We start from the raw sequence: 13,849 nt of genomic DNA on the forward strand, positions 1-13,849 counted from the left end.
AGTCACACATGTTGACAGCATGTAATACAGTAGCATAAGGTTAGAATTATATGCAAAATGATTCAATAGTAAACAACAGATAAATGACAACATTAAAGTCACCTGGAAGTGGTATTTTTTTAAAATAAAGCTTTTGTCACGAAAATATATGTTTTTACGAGAGGAATGTGAATAAAAAGTTAACTAAGGTTTAAAAATATTAGTTTTGATTGTATTTACAAATTTACGAGTAGGCCCCGACCCGAGAGGGCGCTGTTCGTGACGTAATTCAAGGCGCGATATTTGAAGAGAAAATTTGTAGTCAGGCCCCCGTACATTACGTCTTTCAGATACCTTCTTCGATTTTCCACTAGCTGGAAAAATTGTTGGGACGGCGTCGTGTTTAAGAATGGCTCTTCTCGTCATGTCAAATGAGTGGTGTATCCCGGATTCGAAGCACGACGGCTCGAAGTGTTCGCTGCATAGCGCTGAAAAAGACGTCGGACCGGACCACTTTGCTCTAGTTAATCTGACTTTCGCAGCCCACAACCGCCTATACTTGGGATCTGCAGGAAATAGATGAAGACTGACCCCATCTTTAGTTGTTTTGCTGCATCCAGCAGCAATACACCTGGTCGGCATTGCCGGAAAAATGCCAGAAAAAAAAACTTTTTCGCAGCGTACAAACTCACGTCTTAGAATTACATGTACTTTTGCACGTGTGTTTATCTACGCATCGAGGCAAAGTCTTCCTTTTCCTACGTCACAAAAGGGGTAGGCGGAGTCAACCCACCCAAGCACTTAATTATTTTTTTAACATATAAATCGTGACAAACAATTACTCAAAAAATTGTTTTATTGTTAATAAACATATACTCTTATGTTTAAAAGAAAAAAAATCCTATTTCCAGGTGCCTTTAAGGTGAATGCTTTTGTGCCCTAACCTATGGACAAACAAACATACAACCAATGAACCGTAACAATGTATCATCACTTGATGACATACGGATCAAATAATCAACCTGTAAAAATGTGGACCCCGATATCAAGTTGCAAGAAGGTAGTGAAAGGAAAAAAAAACATTATTGCATACTAATGGTATGCTCTCAAATGCCTGAGAAGATTCAAATATGTGGGTGAAAAAATACCCCACAGCAAACTTTCCTTCAAACCTTTCATTTCAAACAAAGATATTGACAAAATATGAAGACCGGCTACAATAGCTCGGTTAGTAGAGCCAATGGTCAAGCATGTAACTACTTTTCGCGTTCATACCATCTATATACTTTTTGAGCCAAATCTATTTCCTCATTTCCGGAACTGATCTAATCCAACCAAAGTCTTGATTATTTAAATTGATATTTTCTCGGAGTTGAAACATTTGAATGAAATATTTTAATGGCCTACCGCAATCATACTCGTCTCTGTTATTTCGGCAATCGTTGAAACCGTTGCATTCGGCAGACGGGTCGATGCAGATCCCATTGCCACAATCAAAGTCGTCAAAATCGCAATCTGTTAATCGTAAATAACACTCAAAGATAAATCTGATTTCAATATTTACTTTATGGTAAATTGACATCCGTTTACAGGTTTGTCAGTTGAACCTTGCATTATTGTCCAGAACGACTCTTTCACGATCAAGTCATCAACATCGCAACATATGTAACTCATAGATTATATAACACTCAATAATCAACTTGTTTTTATATTTACTGATTCGACATTGACATCCGTTTTATATGTGAATTAGTAACCCGACTAGTAGTTTGCCAGTTGAACCTTGACCTGTTGCTCAGGGCCACGGGAATATCATTTTCACGTGTAAAGATCACAACAAAAAATTACCAAGACTTTTGTAAAAGTTAAACTTGTTCCCATGCAGAACTGTAAAAGTCTGGTCCTTGAACAACGGATCAAAATGTGTTTAATTGTTTCAGCGGGTATCGAACCCGTCTATTTACAACACCATTTACAATGCATCCTTGTGGACCTTCTTTTGGTTCATTCGTTTGTTCCTATACACTTACATAATCCAATTTTCTTTAGAAGTTCCCCTAAGTTGTGTTTTTCCCCCTTTGTCTCCGTAAGGAGACACTCGGCCACACACACGAAACAAAGAGTTTAAAAAAAATCAAGGTTCGCCAAGATTAATAAAAGTATTTATGATAACTAGTTTTTATATTTTGCATTTTACAAAACGTTTCATTACACTTAAAGACGATGGACACTTTTGGTAATTGTCAAAGACCAGTCTTCTCACTTGGTGTATCTCAACATATGCATTAAATAACAAACCTGTGAACATTTGAGCTCGATTGGTCGTTGGAGTTGCGAGATAACTATTAAAAAAAAAACCTTGTCACACGAAGTTGTGTGCTTTCAGATGCTTGATTTCGCGACCTAAAATTCTAAACTTGAGGTCTCGAAATCAAATTCGTGGAAAATTACTTCTTTCTCGAAAACTACGTCACTTCAGAGGGTGCCGTTTCTCACAATGTTTTATATAACCTTCCCATTACTCGTTACCAAGTGGTGTTTTACGCTGATAATTATTTTGAGTTTACCAAAAAGTGTCCACTGCCTTTAAAGTATCACGTTGCCTTGAATCGGTCGAGATTGTCTATAAGTAGCATTTTAAGCCGTTTGTTATGAAATGCAAATGGTTATACAGATAATTTAAAAGTAGAATATAATGATCCACACAAGCATGCCTCGAAATTGCACGGTTTTCTCTTGACGTCGCGAAGAAACACGGTCCGTCATTTTATGGACATCTACTATACTACCCATTTCTACCCATGGGTGAAGAGAAGTAATTATTATTGCTCAATGACACAAGTATCATGAACGGGATTCGAATCCACACTCCGATGACTAAAACCGCCTTGGCCAGATTTCATGGCCCTTCTTGCCGCCGAGTTATGTGCTTGTTGTGCATGGGAACAAGCCAAAATTCCATACTAACCCAAGATATATGCTTGACGTAAGCGCAGAGTCCCATAGTACCACAAGCGCCGATTATTTGCTTAAATGGTAAGCGGAGCCAAGAAAATGTGCCAAGAACGTTAATTCGATGCTCTAAACCCCTCGGCTTTGACACCCCATGAGACCTTTATGCAACAGCTTACCTTCCATACCATCCAGATGATTTATCAAGAAGAAGAATCCCCGTTCAGCCACCAACGAGTCACTGATGAATGTTACCCAGACAGAGTCTTCAAAGACAAGACTCCTAATCTTGATATTTGTACCAGTTAGGCTCAGCACCTCCCTTAAATCAGGGGAATCACCGAGGCTAAATGTTACGAAATCAAATCTGTCTTCGAGAGCGAACTCCACAACTTTAAAGACCAGTGGGGATGACATGCCCGAAATGACTTGCCAGCTGCAGTTACTGTCCGACGGGTAAGGGTTCGGGAAAAAAGGAGAGGCGAAATTGAGTTGCTCTTCGAAGACACGAATAACCTGGTCTTTACAGCTATCTGAAACACAAACATAATGTACAACATATTTATGCCCAAGAAAAGGAACCATTGACACGGCAGAGTTTGAACTGGGCTCAGGTTTTGCTGGTTAAAGATCACTTTAACGAAAACGGGAAGTTGCGATCTTCCCTAAAATTAATGTTAACATTTTTCAATCAGTAGGAAAATTTAGTTCAAAAAAAAAAAAAAAATACATGTGGAAGCTCCGTTTTGTATAGCCAGCCGCTTCGAAAACCTTCCGAAAAAAATCTTACCGATAACCCTTAGTAATATAGGTTTTCTCGGTCACTTCGGCCGTTAAGAGTCGAGTCAAATTCCTTTTCCACGAAAAAGAATGACGATACACAAAATTGAACAGAGTGCTAAAGGAATTTGTCTCGACTCAAAGCAAAATTGAATGACCGAACTCTGAATTTGAAACGCAGTAACAACTGGAGAGGCAAAACAGCTCTAATTCAAACCAAGGAAATGAAGTTGGCTGCTCATTTGCCAAATTTGACCGAGAAAACCGATATTTACATATTTATTTAAAGCAGGTTATACGGAATGCGTATAAAGAGCCACCATATGCTTGTATACAAATATTGACCCTCTTCGAGTGCTATGGTTAAAACTATGACTCCCGAGGTGATTCCCGGAGCGTTCTATTTTTCCGAGGGGAAGCCGAGGGAAAATAGAACCCTCCGGGGATCACCGAGGGAGTCATAGTTTTAACCATTGCACGAGTAAAAGCAGTCAATATTATCATTTAATAACACCCCAAACATGTCTAAATACTGTACTATCAAGTTACAGACCTGAATGCTACAATCCATGGACGACGCGAATACAGACTGCGAAAACTTTTACTGTGCTGCATGTAGTGTCATGTAATCCGTAATGGTTACAGACTATTAGTTTATCATCCTTGACACGCAACGGACGTCTGGGTATTGCGCGCCGTGTGCTAGTCTTCGGACTAGCGCACGGCAAAGTGATGCACTATCATACGGCCGTCGTCTAATAAAACTAAGACATATCATGTGACACGCTCTAAACCAATGAAAAGGCAGAATATTGGTAAGGGTTGTTATAAAATAAAGTGAATGAGCCAGGAGTTAAAATAAATGCATTTGTTATAAAATTGGCCGGGACAACCTATTATAGAAAGCATACATTTTGCTATACAAAGAACATATAGCTCCTCACAAAAAGGGGGGGGGGCAACCCAAGAACAAAAGCAATACAAAAACGGACCAAAGATAAGCCAATTAAGAAGATGAACAAACAGATGACCAATAGGATGGTTCTGGGAAGTGTGTTGAGGAGGCACTTGAACACAGCCATCGACGCAGCTTCTCTTAGACTTGCTGGTAGCGTGTTCCACAAGCGCGGTGCAGCATCTGCGAAGGCCGTGTCCCCGGCTTTCCTTTTGGATCTGATACAGTGATAGTCAAGTCTGAAGAGGAGCGGAGTCGATGGCTGTGTGCATTCGAAATACCAATTTGTAGGTGTATCAAACAGTTTAGTTTGGCATATGCCTGTCTCTTACCTTCTTGTGTCAGAGAAATCGAGAATGTACAGGAAGCTCTATTGCCGGCAAAATCAAATGCTTGCATGGTGATATTGGTTGTCCCTGCTGAAAAACGGTTGCCAAAACTAGCTCCAGAATCAGTAAAAACATTCCCGGAATTGTCCGAAACAGTTGGGAAAGTCCAATGAACATAACCAAACTCTTGTCCAAAAGGTATTGACTGATATATGTCGGCTGGACAGATGATAATAGGAGGTGTGGTGTCCACTGAATAAAGAAGAAGAAGTTAAACTTAAGAAAATATCAATCATAATAAATAATAATATTGAGTTTTTATATGGCGCTTTTTCACTCCCTACGGGTGTCTCAAAGCGCTTCAGAATATTACCCCTGGTCACTGGTCCTTAAAGCCAGTGGACACTATTAGTAATTGTCAAAGACTAGCCTTCACAGTTGGTGTATCTCAACATATGCATAAAATAACAAACCTGTGAAAATTTGAGCTCAATCGGTCATCGAACTTGCGAGATAATAACGAAAGAAAAAACACCCTTGTCACACGAAGTTCTGTGCGTTTAGATGGTTGATTTCGAGACCTCAAGTTCTAAACTTGTGGTCTCGAAATCAAATTCGTGGAAAATGACTTCTTCCTCGAAAACTATGGCACTTCAGAGGGAGCCGTTTCTCACAATGTTTTGTACCGTCAATCTCTCCACATTACTTGTCACCAATAAAGGTTTTATGCTAATAATTATTTTGAGTAATTACCAATAGTGTCCCGTACAACAAATGCGCTACTCGGCTAAATCAATCACAAGAACCATCTCTGCCCTCACAGGTACCCATTTACCCCTGGCTGGAGAGAAGCAATATTAGTTAAGCGTCTTGCTCAGGGACACAAGTGTCACGACTGGGATTCGAACTCACACTCTGCTGAACAGAATCAGCACAGCTTGAATTCGGAGCTCTTAACCGCTCGGCCACGACACCCCAGAAGTTTGTAATCATTACTCAAGCTACAGGAGATGGCAAATAATTTCTGCAAGTTTCATAAAAAATCGCTCAAGAACTTTGGATAGTACGGAGGAGAAACTGTGTGCCAACAATGTGAATTTTGAGAAAATGAGAAAAAGCCTGGCAACACTGCAAAAAAATGAAGTTTGTAATTGTTCACACGACCAATGTCCCATCTCAACTATGTGGTCTATGTTGAAATCTGAGCACTATACCATGTGGGTTATGAGCTGTCAAAAGATGGTATATATTTTACCTAAACAAATTAAAAATACACCCCTATTTGAAATTATTGGTATAACCATGGTATAACACAATTACCCAATGACCGTGGACCCACCTATAAATTTTCAAAAAATATATATTTTTGTTTGCTGTTTAATGATAACGCGGCCTCAAAAATAGGTAAATTTCACTGTTACAAAACCAAAAACTTAGCAAAACAGGGTAATTTTTGCCCAAATATTTTGTTCATTAGGAGTATATTAAAGGTCCATAAAAAACGAAAGTTTAACGGAAATCCATTTTTGGCCGTGTCAAACATTTAAAAAATTGTTGGTGTGTACATTCCCTTACACTTAAGAACCTGCAGCCGATTGCACGAAACTTTACGCAACTGCGTAAGTCCACTTGCGCAACGTTTATGAGGCAAGTTGCACCATAAACGTTGCGCAAGTGGACTGTTGCTACTCTTACACTAGGGAAAATATGCCAGCAAATGTGCTGACGAACGAAAATATTTAACAATCGCTCAAACTTCGCCACATTCGCCACAAATTCACTACGTTCACAAGTCATTCTCCACCTCCTTAGATCGGTCAATTTATGCTGCTCTCACACGGCGAATGTACTAGCGAATAAAAATGCAAACGGAAGGACATATTTGACAATCGCTCAAATTTCGCAGCATTCGCCGTGTCTTCGTAAGCGTTGGTAACAAATTTGGAACGTTCACAAACTGTTCCCCACCTCCTTACGAAGATCGGTCAGTTTACAAACCAGTTTCTAAATTTCAGCGAATGTTGCGAAGACGGTCATTTGCCGTCGATTTTCGTAAGATTGGTAACGTTGGTAAAGCGTGCGTAAGCGTTGCGAGCAACATTCGTAAAGGCATTGGCAAGCGTTGGTAAGCATTCGTAATATATTCGTAAAATTTTGTTAAGGAGAGGGGCGACCGAGGACGATCGAGGGGTGAGACCGAGATGAAAGTATTCACAATTCAACCGCCATTTTTGGACGAATTCAACGCGAAATTCAAATAATTCATCTTCGCAAGAACATTCGCCACTCTGTGAGAGGGGCGATACGAAGCGCTTCCTAAACTTCAGCGAATGTCGTGAAGACGGTAATTCGCCATCGTTTTTCGTAAGCATTGGTAAGCCATTGGTAAGCCATTGGTACTGTTGGTAAAGCGTGCATATTATGCGTAATATATTGGTAAGGATAGGTTAAGGGACGACCGAGAACATTATTCACTATAAAATTGCAACTTTTTGGCGAATTAATGGCGAATTTCAAATATCTTATTCGCAAGAATAATTATTCGCCCAAGTGTGAGAGTAGCATTACGCAGTTGCATAAAGTTTCGTGAATTCGGCTGCTGTTCGAGATCCCAGAATGTCATGAAAATAATTTTCGTCTCAATGATTATGAGACGAAAATTATTTTATCAGGTAAAAACGTGTTTTCATGACATTGTTTTACTAATTTCTCAAAAACTACAGCACCTCAGCAACTAATATAGGTAACTAATAATAAGGTACGCTTTCTACTATCATTATCTTCAAACTGTGTAAGTTTAATGTAATTCTGTGAACATTGTGTTTTGTGTTACAAAACGTACACAGCCCCTTTAATGGACAGCTGCTATGAATGATCTATAGCTCCGAATCTTTATGAAATCCTAATTAATTTCCCGGTTATTGCACCATGAATATCTTTTGTAATGGATACCGGCGCGTTATAAATATTCATACTATCTTTTACTACAGATACATAAAGAAATCTCCAACCACCGTTATAAAAGTGAGGCGTTGTGCATGTATCATAAGTCTATTCTTCGCACCACCTTTGATAATGTTGTAAGTAGCTGTTGTAAGTCCTACGGGTAGACCGTCTGCAACCTAGGGCTGCCCAATGGGCAGCGTCCGCTGAAAGGCCCCATGATCGCGGTAATTTCTTGACGGCATCCAATATGTTAAATGGAGAGACACTGCCATCAGGGAACGTGGCTGACGCAGTATAGTGTCTGGTCGCACTGTTATAATTTTTGGCGGTTAGCACAACAGGCGAAGTTATGTTAACCATAATGCAAACACGGCTTAAACTCATTTTATTCACGTAACAATTATTTTAGTTTTTTGGCAAAGCGTGAATGGTATAATACTCAAGCAGGAAACCATACTCCATAAAATCGTTTAACTTACCACAGCGATCATCAGAACCGTCTTTACAAGTAGCGTAACCATTGCACAATTCATCCATGCTAAGGCATACAGTGCCAGCTGAAGTATCCTCGCAGGTAAACTCATCGCTGTGACAAAAACCTGTTGCTGTTTTTTAAAAGATAAAACTGTTTAATGCAAGCTATCGACGTGTCAGTGGATTTCATTTGTTTATTCGTAGATTATTCGGGTTATTACAATACTATGTTGTGCACGGTACTAATATCCCCTTAAAGGCACCTGGAAATAGGATTTTGTTTTCTTTTAAACATAAGAGTATATGTTTATTAACAATAAAACAATTTTTTGAGTAATTGTTTGTCACGATTTATATGTTAAAAAAATTAATTAAGTGCTTGGGGGGGGGGTTGACTCCGCCTACCCCTTTTGTGACGTAGGAAAAGGAAGACTTTGCCTCGATGCGTAGATAAACACACGTGCAAAAGTACATGTAATTCTAAGACGTGAGTTTGTATACGCTGCGAAAAAGGTTTTTTCTGGCATTTTTCCGGCAATGCCGACCAGGTGTTTTGCTGCTGGATGCAGCAAAACAACTAAAGATGGGGTCAGTCTTCATCTATTTCCTGCAGATCCCAAGTATAGGCGGTTGTGGGCTGCGAAAGTCAGATTAACTAGAGCAAAGTGGTCCGGTCCGACGTCTTTTTCAGCGCTATGCAGCGAACACTTCGAGCCGTCGTGCTTCGAATCCGGGATACACCACTCATTTGACATGACGAGAAGAGCCATTCTTAAACACGACGCCGTCCCAACATTTTTTCCAGCTAGTGGGAAATCGAAGAAGGTATCTGAAAGACGTGACGAACCCAGAGGAGCATTTGCTAAACGTGAACAAATTCGGGTAAGTTTGAACTTTGAGGGTATGTTTTTAGCTTTTGCCAAGTGACACGTTTTTTTTTGGTCACTACAAAGTCGCATAGTTAAATAAAAATAGCAGCAAATAGCTTTTGTAAAAACCACTAGGCGTTCAACATGTTTAAGTTTCAATGTACGTATGTGTGTAAAATCGTGTCTAAATTTGTTTTGATGTGCCATGTTCCCAGACGTAATGTACGGGGGCCTGACTACAAATTTTCTCTTCAAATATCGCGCCTTGAATTACGTCACGAACAGCGCCCTCTCGGGTCGGGGCCTACTCGTAAATTTGTAAATACAATCAAAACTAATATTTTTAAACCTTAGTTAACTTTTTATTCACATTCCTCTCGTAAAAACACATATTTTAATGACAAAAGCTTTATTTAAAAAAAATACCACTTCCAGGTGACTTTAAGCAAATCGTTTAAAAAAAGTATCAAATCATATATTTTGTTTCAATATTTGTTTTCCTTTAGGACCTCCACTTTAAAAGGTAGAATATACCTTTGGTTATAGTAAAGGACCACTTTTTTCACCTTGATGTATCCCAACATAATGCATAAAGACAATCGACCGGTGAAAGTTTTTGCTCAATTATTGGTAATTGAAGTTGCAAGAAAATAATAAAAGAAACAAAACCTATTGAGTGTCAATTGTTTAAAAGCTGAAAAAGGGAAGGCTTTTCAAAAAATTTAGTTAGTTTTTATTTTATTTAGCTTTGGCCCTTTTGGCCGCCCATACAGTATAGATACATTTGTATTATTAGTTATTAGTGTACGATTCCTCAACCCCCCCCCTCCCACCAAGATGCATTGCTTGATTATAACCCTAGGAAGTGTGACTCTTTCGAATGGGTAGATCATTCTTCATTATTTCTTACAACGCCAGTCGCATTGATCTCTTATCTATGATTAGGTTTATGACCACGTGGCCTTTCCGTGGCAGAAAAGCCTATACTCGAAAAACGACATTTTGAGAAAAATGACATTTTTAAAAAAGCAAGTAGAGAGAATAGCTGTTTTGCAATCAAAATCAAAAAGAGGCCAAGATAGGACATGGTTATTATTCACATACGTACTCAGCATGTGATACTTTGAAATAGAAAAACTACAATGAAGGTCAAACACATGTTTTTGTTGAAAGGATTAATCAGCAAACAGTATCGCTAATACACTCACCGTTCGGATTTATCTGCGATATCGTGCATGAAAATCGCTTTTCAATTGTATATCTACCGCTTTGGAAATGCGCCCAGGCTTCTGAGGTTTGGGTTAGGACACGGACGCTGCTTAGCCTGCCCGTTAATGTCACAATGGTGGAAGCCTCGTCGATGGCATGGGCCCCGTTGCCAATGATGAGGTTGTCGTAGTGTAGCTCCAGGTCAAGGAGGGAAAATTCAATGGAAATTACGGCGTCTGCGTCGGCGGTGATCAGCCAGAAGCACGCAAGATCATGCGGACAGTTCTCTGGATAATTTGGTGATAACAAGAGCGACGAAGTTTGGGTTCCGTTCTGCAACACAATTTCAGTTTTCCCACATGGCACTGTGAATGATAAAGATGCATTGATACATATAAACGACGTTGTTACAGGTTCAAGGTTGTCGTATACATGATGTGACCTCTGACGTCACACGAAAACCATAACATGATTCGCGCGCATACCGCCGGGCAAAACCTTTGTGTTTTGGCAGCCAGCTAGAAAGTGAACGCAATCTTAATATGACTACGCAACTCAGTGCTCGGCGAAACATGACGTATGTAGTGTTTTGTCAACAGAGGGCGGTTTGAATGTAAACATAGATCACATCGTCTATACTGAGCTTTACAAGCAATTCAAACAGTCACAGTAGTTGTTACTAAATAAAGACAGTCAAGTGTATCATTATTTCCAATACATATCCGGTAATTTTTGCTTATTGACCAAAATATGCACCGTGTGTCCAAATCTCTGCTTTCCATTGTTTCATCACCCGTTACCTTTTAAAAGATGGTGGCTGGACGACGGCAATGCAAGGTCAATCGTTAATTTTTTAGTGATTGCTACGGTGGCTGATCTCCGCCAACAAATAAACACTTTTTCAGTAGGGCGTTATAACGCCCTGTTAGGGCGTAATAACGCCCTATAGGGCGTTATAACGCCCTAAATTACATAACGCCCTAATTGAGAATTAGGGCGTTATAACGCCCTAATTTTACGGCGCTATAACGCCCTATTAGGGCGTTATATATAACGCCCTATTTCTCAATTTGGGCGTTACAACGCCCTAATTTACGGCCGTACTTTAGGCGTTATTACGCCCTAATAGGGCGTTATAACGGCGTAAATTAGGGCGTTATAACGCCCGCCAACAAATAAACACCTTTTCAGTAGGGCGTTATAACGCCCTAAATTAGGGCGTTATAACGCCCTAATACTAAATAAAATACTAAATAAAAGCGTTACTAAATTAGGGCGTTATAACGCCCTAATTTAAGGCGTTAAAACGCCCTACTGAAAAGGTGTTTATTTGTTGGCGGAGATCAGCCACCGTAGATTGCATAATATTATTCAGGGCGTTGAATGGGTTTCTACGGAGTTAAGATAAAAAAGCATTCTTGTCCCACAGTTTTAAAACAATTGCAATGAGTATTTGTATTTCTAAGATTGTGTCATAATGTAGGCCACTATATCATTATTACAGAAAAAGATTTGATTTCACATATTCTTCGTTTCATGTACTTTTTTTCTTTCTGATAGGCGCGAGACTTGCACACTGTAAACAAGCATTCCTTCAACTCAATTGAAAATCTGTGTAGCCTAGAAAAGAAGATTTGTATTAAAGGCAGTGGACACTATTGGTAATTACTCAAAATAATTATTAGCATAAAACCTTTCTTGGTGACGAGTAATGGGGAGAGGTTGATGGTATAAAACATTATGAGAAATGGCTCCCTCTGAAGTGGCATAGTTTTCGAGAAAGAAATAATTTTCCACGAATTTGATTTCGAGACCTCAAGTTTAGAACTTTAGGTCTCAAAATCAACTATCTAAACGCACACAACTTCGTGTGACAATGGTATTTTCTTTTTCTTTCATTATTATCTCGCAAGTTCGATGACCGATTGAGCTCAAATTTTCACAGGTTTGTTATTTTATCCATGTTGAGATACACCAACTGTGAAGGCTAGTCTTTGACAATAACCAATAGTGTCCACTGCCTTTAAGCCCCCAAATTATGGAACACTCTCCCTCACAACATTCAAAATACTTCTTCCTCACAGACATTTAAAACTATGTTGAAAACTCACTTGTTCAAATCTTTGTAGTTACCCCTCCGCAGCTTGTTATTTTCTATTAATTGTGTTCATTTCTCATGTGTATTTCTGCTTTTGTTATGCTTATTTTGTTTGTACATGTATTGTTGTTTGTATTTGGTGCTGTTGCCCTGGTTTACTATAGTCTTCACCAGGACACCAGCACCATGCGCTTAGAAACGTAGTATTATAAGCGCGGTGTAAATTTGTATTATTATTATATTATTATTAGTATTATTATTAACAGTTCTCTGACTTGTTTTACGGCTAAAAACTTGTTTAATACTTACGACAATTATACTCGTCGGAAAAGTCTGCGCAATCTTGAAATCCATTGCATCTTTGCACTGGGCCGATACATAAATCGTCACACCGGTATTCATAACTGCTGCAGTAACCTGCACATCGGGGTTGGGAGAAAAAAACAATTGTCAGATAATATGCATCTCTACACAATGGTACAAGCAGTTGGGTGCAATAGGTCTAGGCCTAGTTTTATCGACCGCATAAATAAGTTGTTCGGAGAACAGCCCGAACAACTCGTTGTTATTGTCCTTTTCTTTTTTTTAGGTGTTCGGGCAACAACCCGAACAACTCTTTGTTAGTAGGTGTTCGGGCAACAGCCCGAAAAACTCATTGCATAAGTTGAAACTCTGCATACCAGGTAGACAATAACCAGTAGATGATACAAAACTTGCTACGTTACGATGACGGCATCGGGTGTCAAATTACAAGCCAAAAGGGTCAAAACTTTAACATATGCCAATGCTAGTATGTCTCTGAATTTTAAAGCTATGGTTCTCATATCTGTGCATAATAATAATGATAGATCAAGACGAGGGCAACATTTATTGCATGATCTCTAATTCCGGTCGCACCGGAAGGTAAAAGTTTGCCTTTGTATATTTTCTTCAAAAAGAATTTGTTGAGCTTATCTACACCATTACTCAAGATTGAAATTGAATTTAACATAGAGTCTCATATGACAATTGAACCTTTAACATCAAAATATACAAACCTGACGACGTCATGATGATGTCATCCGGTTTTGATTTAAATTAAATGAAAGTTTAGTATTTTGAAAACTCAGAACTCATGAACTACGCAATGGGTTTTTACAATCTATACATCATCGGATCAACACTTTTTAATGGATTCAATTGAAATGCTCTGATATCAACATAACACGGACCCGACGATAACCGAACACCTATGTTCGTTTCTACGAACACTAAATTC

General features: G+C 39.1%; 2 protein-coding genes across 2 annotated transcripts in view; both read right to left on the reverse strand.

Annotated features, from left to right (window-relative positions):
* Positions 1-13,849, reverse strand: part of LOC139945177 (uncharacterized) — a 162,591-nt gene that overhangs the window by 102,863 nt on the left and 45,879 nt on the right. The gene's annotated exons all lie outside the window — the stretch shown is intronic.
* Positions 1-13,849, reverse strand: part of LOC139945179 (uncharacterized) — a 54,832-nt gene that overhangs the window by 10,784 nt on the left and 30,199 nt on the right. Inside the window, exons 16-20 of the mRNA XM_071942469.1 lie at positions 12,901-13,008; positions 10,493-10,858; positions 8,417-8,546; positions 3,111-3,460; positions 1,387-1,494 (exon numbers count right to left, since the gene is read on the reverse strand). Coding sequence (XP_071798570.1) covers positions 1,387-1,494; positions 3,111-3,460; positions 8,417-8,546; positions 10,493-10,858; positions 12,901-13,008 — 1,062 coding nt within the window. The remainder of the gene's footprint in view (positions 1-1,386; positions 1,495-3,110; positions 3,461-8,416; positions 8,547-10,492; positions 10,859-12,900; positions 13,009-13,849) is intronic.

The sequence above is a fragment of the Asterias amurensis genome, chromosome 12, assembly GCF_032118995.1.
Source record: "Asterias amurensis chromosome 12, ASM3211899v1".
In the NCBI taxonomy this organism is placed as follows: Eukaryota; Metazoa; Echinodermata; class Asteroidea; order Forcipulatida; family Asteriidae; genus Asterias; species Asterias amurensis.